This window comes from Eriocheir sinensis, chromosome 49 (genome assembly GCF_024679095.1).
Source record: "Eriocheir sinensis breed Jianghai 21 chromosome 49, ASM2467909v1, whole genome shotgun sequence".
Taxonomy (NCBI): Eukaryota; Metazoa; Arthropoda; class Malacostraca; order Decapoda; family Varunidae; genus Eriocheir; species Eriocheir sinensis.
This window is the reverse complement of record NC_066557.1, coordinates 6,526,964-6,536,963: the sequence shown is the minus strand read 5'-3', so window position 1 is coordinate 6,536,963 and position 10,000 is coordinate 6,526,964. Positions and strand designations below refer to the sequence as shown.

The following is a 10,000-nucleotide window of genomic DNA, read 5'->3' as shown; positions in this document are numbered from 1 at the left end:
CACCTACTATTCCTCCTCCTCCTCCATCACTGCCGTTCCCCTTCTGTTCACCCAAACCTATTTCCTATCTATAACAGCATCCTTCTATTTTCCTCCTCTTCCACAATCATCCGCCTTTCTCCTTCCTTCCTTCCTTTGTTCCTTCTTTCCTTTGTTCCTTCCTTCACTTATTTTCTTTCCTTCGTTTCTTCCTTCACGTTCACACGCACTCACTCACTCCATCTCACTCACACACTCATTCAACTTTACCTCTTTATCTGTTCCTCATTTCCTTCCTTCACTCACTCACTTTCGTTCCTTCTTTCAATTTCTCACGCACTCACTCCATCTCACTCACACACTCACTCAAGTTTCTCATTTCACTCGGCATCATCTACCTCTCCCTCCTCTCACTCCCTTTCCCTCCTCTCCTCTCCCAATTACCTTCCCTGCACTCAAGACTAACATTACTTAACCACACAACATTATACTCTCTCCTTACTCTTCATCTCCTCTTACACCTCACCCAGCATCGTCTTCCACCCCTCTCCTGCCTCTCTACCGCCCTTCTCTTCTCTTCTAAATCCCTTCTTACTCGAGACTACCACTTCCTTAGCCATCATAATCCTCACATTTAAGTCTTCATCTCCTGTCTCGTCTTATCCGGCATTTTATTTTTTACTCATCATCTCCTCTCCCACCTTACTCCCCTTCCCTCATGTCTCCCATTCTGTACTCTAACTTTCACAGCATCCTACCTCCCCTCCCCCCCCTTTTTTTTTTTACTCCTTATCTCCTTCTTCCATCTCTCCCACCTTCCAGCTCTCTCACTTTCCCTTCTCTCTCAATTCCCCTTTTCTCTCAAAACTTACAATTCCATAACTATCACAGCATCCTACTCTTTTTTTTCCTTCTTCTCTCCCATCTCACCCAACTTCACTCACATCTTCCAGCTCTCTCACTTTCCCTTTTCCCTCAATTCCCCTTATCTCTCAAAACTAACAATTCCATAACTATCACAGCATCCTACCTCTTTTTTTCTTCTTATCTCCTTCTTCCATTTCACCTTGCCTCACTCTCCCATCTTCCAGCTCTCTCACTTTCCCTTCTCCCTCAGTTCCCCTTGTCTCTCAAAACTTACAATTCCATAACCATTACAGCATCCTACCTCTTTTTTTCTTCTTATCTCCTTCTCTCCCATCTCACCCAGCATCTCCCTTCTCTCCCATCTCACCCAGCATCTCCCTTTTTCCTCTTCATCTCTTTCTCCTACCTCATCCAGCATCACTCACCCCTCTCCCACTCTCCCTCCTTACTCTCAAAACTAACTATTGCTTGACTTATCGCATCATCCACCTCCCCATATCCTCTTCATGTCCTCTCCCACGTCACCCAGCATCGTCCACCCCTATCCCGGTTCTCACTGTTCTCCTCCTCTCCCGCAGACCTGCTGATCGAAGTGCTGGGCGTCCTCACGAGCTACTCCATCACGGTCAAGGAACTCAAGTCGCTGTTTGGCTCCATGAAGGCCGACAGAGGGCGCTGGGTGAGTGTGTGTGTGTGTGTGTGTGTGTGTGTGTGTGTGTGTGTGTGTGTGTGTGTTTGAGGGGGGTGCTGGGAGGGTGTATGAGTGTGTTTGGGTTGGTGGGTAAGTGTGCAAATATGTGTGTTGGGGGGGAAGGGGGGGAGTATGTGTGTGTGTGTGTGGGTGGGTGGGGAGTTAGCGTGGGATGTGTGGGTGTGGGTGAGTGGGTATGTGTGTATTGGTGTGTGTGTGTGTGTGTGTGTGTGTGTGTGTGTGTGTGTGATTACAGTAAAGCAAGCATAAAAAATCCCACTAAGTGCTGCCCCTGTAAAAGAGAGGTCGGGCAGGTGGAGTGGCTAGAAGAGACGGCAATTGCGGGTGGAGAGGTGTCGTGATGCTCCCCACTTCAAAGCGTTCATGTCTTAGGCAGGAGGACGTACAGACGAAGGAAGGCTGTTTCAGAGCTTGCCTGCGAAAGAGATGAAGGAATGAAAGTGCTACAGTCTGTTCACTAAAGTCTGACCGAAGCTGACAACATAAACCTAAGCGTGTTTGCAAGCTGAGTGCTGATTGGCTACTGCTATGGCTTCCAAGTTTTCTTTAACCTCTGTTTGTGTTTATCTCACGCAGCACTTTCTGATAATCTGCACTGTGCTTACGAACACGCTTAGGTTTATGTTGTCAGCTTGGGTCAGACTTAAGTGAACAGACTATAGTTAACACCTGCATAAGGGAGTTGATTAGAATAGAAATGAACAAGAGTTGAAAGTGTACAGCGGGGACGCAGGAGGGGGCGAGAGGGATGCAGTTACCAAGTTCAGAAGAGCAGTCAGCATCGAAATATTGAAAGATGACAGAAAGAGAGGCAACACTACGGCGGGAATTAGGAGGTAGACGACTTTCAGTAAGAGGAGGGGAGTTGATGAGACGAAAAGCCTTTGTCTCTATTCTGTGTGCAGGCCCCTCACACATGTAATGCATGCTCCATGTGAGGGTGGACAAGGCCCCTGTATAGACTGCATCTGTGAGGGGAAGAAAAAAATAAATGATGAAAACGATACAGAATGTCCAACCTCGAGGAAGCTGATTTAACAAGGGAGAAGATATGAAGTTTTCAGTTTGGATTTTAAGATAAGGATAGACCGAGGATGTTTAGTGTAAAAAAGTGAACAGCTGAGGATTGTCGATGAATAGGGGATTGAGGTTTGAAAGATTGTGTCGTGTTAACATTTTTTTTTTACAGCAGAGGAGACAGTGCAAAGGCGTAAAAAAAAAAAAAAATAATGAAAAAAAAAAAAGCTCGCTACTTACTGCTCCTGAATAGAGTAGAGAAGTGTAGAAGTATAGATTTGAAAGAACAATAAGTACGCCAAGTTCCTCGTGTCCCATTCAGAAACCATAGCAAAGGTCAAAGGTTAAGCGTTCTGTAGCCTTCCACCCCGCGTCATGGAATTCCTTTCGAGAGGGTCTTGTGTTAAAGATGTTGAGCAATGCAGAGTAAAGGCATTGGCATAGGTATGTGTGTGTGTGTGTGTGTGTGTGTGTGTGTGTGTGTGTGTGTGCTTGTAAGTTTTTCATTTGTTTGTATTTTTTTGTCCTCTTCCGCCTTTTGTCTTCTTCCTCCTCCTCTAAATCCGTTTTTGTATTCTCCTCCTCCTCCTTCTTCTTTCTCCTTCACCTCCTCCTCCTCCTCCTCCTCTTTCTCCTTCACCTCCTCTTCCTTCTCTCACCTTCTCCCTCTTCTCCTTTTTCTCCCTTCCATCTCCTGAACTCACCACATATTCCCGGTATTCCTTCTTTTATTCTCAATTTCCTCCTTCCTCTCTTCCCTTCCTCCTCTTCTTGGTCCTCCCCTCCTCCCCCTCCTCTTCCTCATCATCCATGTTTCCTGTGTTTCTGTTTTTTTTATTCTCTCTCTCTCTCTCTCTCTCTCTCTCTCTCTCTCTCTCTCTCTCTCTCTCTCTCTCTCTCTCTCTCTTTCGCTTTTCGCTTCTCTACACTTGCAAAAGGAGAGAAAGAAAGTTGAGTAAGAGAAGAGAGGGAGCGAGGAGCAGAATAGCTTGAATGTTTGAGAGAGAGAGAGAGAGAGAGAGAGAGAGAGAGAGAGAGAGTTATTGACAGATTCGTTCTTATTTTTTCGTGTGTTTTTGTGTGTGTGTGTGTGTGTGTGTGTGTGTGTGTGTGTGTGTGTGTGTTGATAACGTTGAAGTTCGGATTTCAGTTAAAACACACACACACACACACACACACACACACACACACACACACACACACACACACACGCAGACACAGGGAGGCTGAGGGCGAGAGAGAGTTACAGGGGGGGGGTGGAGAGAGAGAGAGAGAGAGAGAGAGAGAGACATTTGCTTGGTCATATAAATATTTTTCCTCCTCCTCCTCCTCCTCCTCACCCTCCTCCTCCTCCTTCTGCTACTCCTCTTCTTCTTCTTCCTCCTTAACTTCCTCTTCAGGTTTGAGGAGTGTACCTCTTGCTTGCAGAGGAGGAGGAGGAGGAGGTGGTGGTGGTGGTGGTGGTGGTGGTGGAGGAGGTGGAGGAGGAGGAGGAGGAGGAGGAGGAAAAAATAAGTGGATGAGGACAAGGAGGAAGAGGTTTAGGATTGAGTTACGTCTCTCTCTCTCTCTCTCTCTCTCTCTCTCTCTCTCTCTCTCTCTCTCTCTCTCTCTCTCTCACGTCATATCACGTTGATCTAAAATTGATTTATTATGGCTAATAAGATTGTGTGTGTGTGTGTGTGTGTGTGTGTGTGTGTGTGTGTGTGTGTGTGTGTGTGTGTGTGTGTGTGTGTGTGTGTGTGTGTGTGTACCAAAAGTCTTCCCTTAATACACCACATCTCGTTTTCTTCACGTTTTGGAAGTACAGAAAACGTAAAGCAATACAAGGGTAACATTTTAGCTTCTCGATCACACGGGTTACAGAAACATTGCATTTTTACTATTATTATTTTTATTGTTACATTATTTTTGTTATCATTCTACTTTCAAACTTTCCCCCTCTAATCCTTTTTTTCTCCCTTGTGAACTCTATCTCCCTTCTTCGTCTTTTCCTTCTTCTTCTTCTTCGGTAACCCACGTAACTTCATTCCACTATTCTTTATTGCTCTATCTCCCTTCTTCGTCTTTTCCTTCTTCTTCTTCGCTAACTCACGTAACTTCATGCCACCATTCTTTATTGCTCTGCCTCCCTTCTTCGTCTTTTCCTTCTTCTTCTTCGCTAACTCACGTAACTTCATTCCACCATTCTTTATTGCTCTGCCTCCCTTCTTCGTCTTCTTCTTCACTAACTCACGTAACTTCATTCCACCATCCTTCATTGCTCTTTAAACCCCTTCATTATATTCTACAGCAAAACATTTCATCCTCATTACATTCTCCAACAAACCCATTTTTCCCATTACACTCTTTGCAAATCTATTCCTTTCTATTACATTCTTCTACAAACCCATTTATTCCCATTACACTCTTTGCAAACCTATCCCTTTCTATTACATTCTTCTACAAACCCATTTATTCCCAATACACTCAAAAAACTATTCAATATCTCCCCATTAGCTTCCCATAAACCAATTTCTCGTGTTTCCTACCTTACCCGTTAATCCCCCAGTACATAAAACAAACCCATTTTCTCCCCTTTAGCTCTTTTACAAACCCATTTCTTCCCACTTTGAACTCCTAAAAAAGTAATCATAATGCTTGCCCTTAAAACTCGTGCAAACATATTTCCCGTCATTTATACCAGGAAGACTTAACCTGTCTGCAAAATATACCTGGATCTCCTGTATTTACCTGGGATATTTTACCTGTGATTACCTGGAAAGTTTACCGTGCCGGATTACCTAGAGTGATGGACGCCTGTGGCTTTCTGGGGGATTTTACCTGTGTGTGTGTGTGTGTGTGTGTGTGTGTGTGTGTGTGTGTGTGTGTGTGTGTGTGTGTGTGTGTGTATCTGGTAGAGTCTGCCTACGTTGTGCACCTGGAAAACTTTACCTGTGTGTTCTGTGTACCTCTATAGTGATGATTACCTGTGAGACCTTACTCCATTACACCACAACAAACCCATTATCTCCCTTACATTAATCTACAAACTAATTTTTTTCCTATTACATGATATTAAAAACCTATTCACTTTCCTCTCCCCTACAACTCCCATTTTAAACCCAGCTGCTATTTACGCATTTTAAACCTTTAGACTAACCTGTATCTCCCATTATAAGCATCAATTTACTTTTTTTTATCCTCCTACAGATATACGTTAGCCCATTTCCCCTATTACAACTAGTGCTTCTTTTACTCAGTTATATCTCCCATTTCTCCCCAGCATTTGCCAATCCTCCACTGCAAACTTTTGAGCAACCCATTTCTTCCATAATAAGGACCGACTAACCTATTTCTCTCGTTATGTGCACTAGTTAAACCATTTATTCCATTCATAACATCAACTTGCGCATCTCTCTCCCTTCACATCACATCACAAGCCCAGCATCTTTACATATCTACAGTACACGCATCAGATAACACTCTTCTCATCATTTATACTCTTCCATAATATTATCTCCCATTGATGATTACAGGCACAGCATCCGTTCATTTCCTCTCGCCAAACCCCAACATACGCCTCTGTTTCCATCTCCATCTGCAAGCCTCAGCATCCTTCCATCTCCTCAGCACAAGAATCACCTAACACATCTCTCTCATTCTCAGGATCAATTAACCATTTCATTGATTTGTATGTATTGTTTAACCCTATTCCTTCAGTTAAAAGAGACAACTAGTGTATCTTTCCATCTTAATCTTCTATTTCTCCCTCGTGTCTCCCAGCATCCTCCCACCTTCGGATAACGTGCCCCAACTAACGCTTCTTTTTCCTCTCCCTTTCAGCCCCGCCACTCCGCCAAGCTGCTCAGTGTGCTGCGACAGATGCCCAACAGGTCTGGCCCCGACGTCTTCTTCTCCTTCCCCGGCAAAAAGGGCTCGGTAAGTGTGTGTGTGCGTGCGTGTGCGTTTGCGTTTGCGTTTGCAGGAGCTGTATGAAGGTGTGCGTGTGTATCTGAGGTTAAAGGGATGTGTGTGTGTGTGTGTGTGTGTGTGTGTGTGTGTGTGTGTGTGTGTGTGTGTGTGTGTGTGTGTGTGTACTTGTGTTTCTACCTTGTGTTTACCTGAGAGAGAGAGAGAGAGAGAATAATGCTGTATTGGAGGATAAATAAATCTTTCGCTAAGGAGGAGGAGGAGGAGGAGGAGGAGGAGGAACGTGAGAAAGATACTAAAATTAAGATACGAGAGAGAGAGAGAGAGAGAGAGAGAGAGAGAGAGAGAGAGAGAGAGAGAGAGAGAGAGAGAGAGAGAGTAAAGCACGGTTATTTGACACCATTTTTCTTCCTTTCCTCCATACCTTTCACTCTCCCTCTCTTTTCCTCTCTCTTATTCTCACTCAGCGTCACTACCTCTTTTCTCCTCCTCCTCCTCCTCCTCCTCTTCCTCCTCCTCCTCCTCCTCCTCTTCCTTCACTGTCACGTTTTCTCCCGTAACCAACTTTTCTCCTCTCTTTATTTTCTCTCTCTCCCTTTCTTTCGCGCTCCTTAATCTCTTTATTTCTCTTCCTCTCTTCGTTCTTCCTCCTCCTCCTCCTGCACCTTCACACACTCCTCTTCCTCTTGATTTTCCTTCTTTTTCTCTTTCCCACACACACCAACATGTTTCCTCTCCCTTTTTTATTCTTTTTCTCTTTTTTTTCTCTTCCTCTTCCCTTTTTTTCTTTCCCTCTCTTCTTTCTTTCCTCCCTCTTCTCTTTTTTCTGTTTCTCTTCTCCCTTTTTTTCTCCCTCTTCCCTTTTTTTCTTTCCCTCTTCTTTTTTTTCCTGGTTCTCTTCTCCCTTTTTTTCTCTTCCTCTTCCCTTTTTATCTTTCCCTCTTCTTTCTTGTCTCCCTCTTCTCTTTATTTCTGGCTCTCTTCTCCCTTCTCCCCCTTCCTCTCTCCTGTACATTTCCTCTATGGCTCTTTCCTCCCTACCCTCCCTTTTTCTATTTATATTCTGTGCCTTTGTTTGTATGTAGGTCGTCTTTGTCTATCCCTCCCTCCCCCCTCCTCTCCCTTTTCTCCCTTATATAACCACCTCTTCCTCCTTTTTTTTTTAATCCCCGTTTTCTTTCTCTGGTGTTTTCCTTCCTGTTCTATATATATACTGTTTTTCATTTCTTTTTTTTTGTCTACATGATTTTTTCTCTCCGTGTCCTCCTTTTCATTCTCTTGTTCTTTCTCTTCCTTCTCTTGTTCTTTCTTCTTCTCTTCCTCATTCTCCTTTTCTTCCTTCTCCTCGATTTCCTTCTCCTCCCTTTTTCTTCTTCTTCTTTAACTTCTTTTTTTCCCTCTCTTCTCTCTTCTCTTCCTCATTCTCCTTTTCTTCTTCTCTTCCTCATTCTCCTTTTCTTCCTTCTCCTCGACCTCCTTCTCCTCCCCTTTTCTTCTTCTTTAACTCCTTCCCTTCCCCCTCTTCTCCCTTTTCCTTTCTATCTCCTTTTTTCTTTGGTGTTTTCCTGTCCTAGATTTTATTTTTCCACATTATTTTTCTCCCTCCTCCTCCTCCTCCTCCTCCTCCTCCTCCTAATCTCTTTACCTGACCTTTTCACAGCTTTTCTTTTTCTAATGGCGATAATAACAAAATAACAACAATAATACCTGTCCGTCTATGATAACAACTTCTCTTCTTCTCCCCCTCCCTAAAGGCGCTGGTGCTGCCCCCCCTCGCCCGCTGGCCGTACGAGGCGGGCTGGACCTTCACCACGTGGTTTCGCCTCGACCCCATCAACTCTGTCAACATTGAGCGGGAGAAGCCCTACCTCTACTGGTGAGTGTTGACCTACCCCCTTGACCCCCCCCCCCCACTCCCCTCCCCCTGTGTGTATGTGTGCCTCTATTGTTGCCCGATGACCCCCCACCCCCCCCGCCCCCGCCCGCCGCTCCTTTCCCCCGTCGCGCCCTGGTATGTGTCACCCGGGAGACCTTACCTGTTTTGCGTTTACCTGTATAGTGTGTTTGTACCTCGTAGACTTTACCTGTGTACCTAGAGTGTGTGTGTGTGTACCTGCAAGACTTAACCTGTGTATCCGGTGTAACCTTTGAAGTACGGGAGTGTATATCAGAGAGAGACTTACCTGTTTGCCCCGTGTACCTGTATAGTGATCATTTACCTGTGATTACCTTGGGGACCTTACCTGTGTACCTATAATGTGTGCGCTTGCCTGTGAGACTTTACCTGCTCTACCTGATTACCTAGAGTGGTGGTTACCTTTGAATTTCTTGAAGACTACCTGTGTGTGCATCTGGGTGCCTTACCTGTACACCTGGGAGGCTTTACCTGTGGTCTCTATACCTTTATAGTGATAATTACCTGGAGACATTACCTGTGTGTGCACCTGGGAGGCCTACCTCTGTGTGTGCACCTGGAAAACTATCTGCATGCTTCGTTTACCTTTATGATTACCTGGAACACTTCACCTGTTAAATGCACCTGAAGGACCACCTGTGTGCACCTGAGACCTCACTTCCGGTGCCTTTTATGTCTAGTAAGATCAACGTTGCCAGATTGTCGTACGCAGCCGATTATATTTCCCGACTTTTTACCCCTAAAACTGTCTTCTGGGCGCCAATAACGAAACTCATTTATAGTTATCGTTAAAAGAGTTAGATCCTGATGTTCCTTGGCAATAGTTAGGCGGCAGAAACAGGTAAATAATGTGCTCTGAGTACGACAATCTGGCAACGGTGAGTAAGAGTGATCCTTCCTCAAGTTTTACCTGCGAGACTTTACCTGCGATTTGCACCTGAGAATTTACCTGTATGTCTCGTGTGCCTAGAGGTGATGGCTACCGTGGATACACACCTGAGGCTGATCCTGTAGGGCCTGAGTACCTCGGTTACCTGTGGTTTTGCAGCTGCGATTCCTTACCTCTGCTCTCTCTCTCTCTCTCTCTCTCTCTCTCTCTCTCTCTCTCTCTCTGTTATCCTTTCTTTCCTCCTCCTCCTCCTCCTCCTCCTCCTCCTCCTCCTCGTCCTCCTCCTCCTCCTCCTCCTCCTCTTCCTCCTCCTCCGCCTTTGCTGTCTTCCATCTTCCACCTTTGGTTAGATAGGTTTGCTGTTGTTTGTTCTTTCTTTGTGTTCCTCCTCCTCCTCCTCCTTCATCTATTCTGTCCTGTCCTACCACACGTAGATTACTAGTAGTAGTGGTAGTAAACAGACACCCTCGCCATAGACCGATAGGTCTTCTGGTGTCTGTTCTTCCTATGTATTCCTATGTATTCCTGCTCCTGTTCTCTATGTTCCTTCTTTTTGATTCTCTCACACACGCTTCTCCCCTCTCCTCTGTTTCTTTTTCTATTCCTTCAAATTTTTTTTCCTACATTTTCCTTTTTACTGGTTCTTGTTGTTCGTTCCCTTCCCTTTGGCCGCGGTCTCTGCCTACCTTTTCTGCCCACCTGGGAGTCT

The 10,000-nt window shown here is 45.0% G+C and overlaps 1 protein-coding gene across 4 annotated transcripts in view; it reads left to right on the top strand.

Annotated features, from left to right (window-relative positions):
* LOC126981764 (neurobeachin-like) overlaps nucleotides 1-10,000 on the top strand; it is a 237,496-nt gene that overhangs the window by 140,891 nt on the left and 86,605 nt on the right. For all 4 annotated transcript variants that reach the window (XM_050833291.1, XM_050833289.1, XM_050833288.1 and 1 more), the window contains exons 4-6: nucleotides 1,425-1,525; nucleotides 6,401-6,496; nucleotides 8,242-8,363. In XM_050833291.1, the coding sequence (XP_050689248.1) occupies nucleotides 1,425-1,525; nucleotides 6,401-6,496; nucleotides 8,242-8,363 (319 nt within the window). The remainder of the gene's footprint in view (nucleotides 1-1,424; nucleotides 1,526-6,400; nucleotides 6,497-8,241; nucleotides 8,364-10,000) is intronic.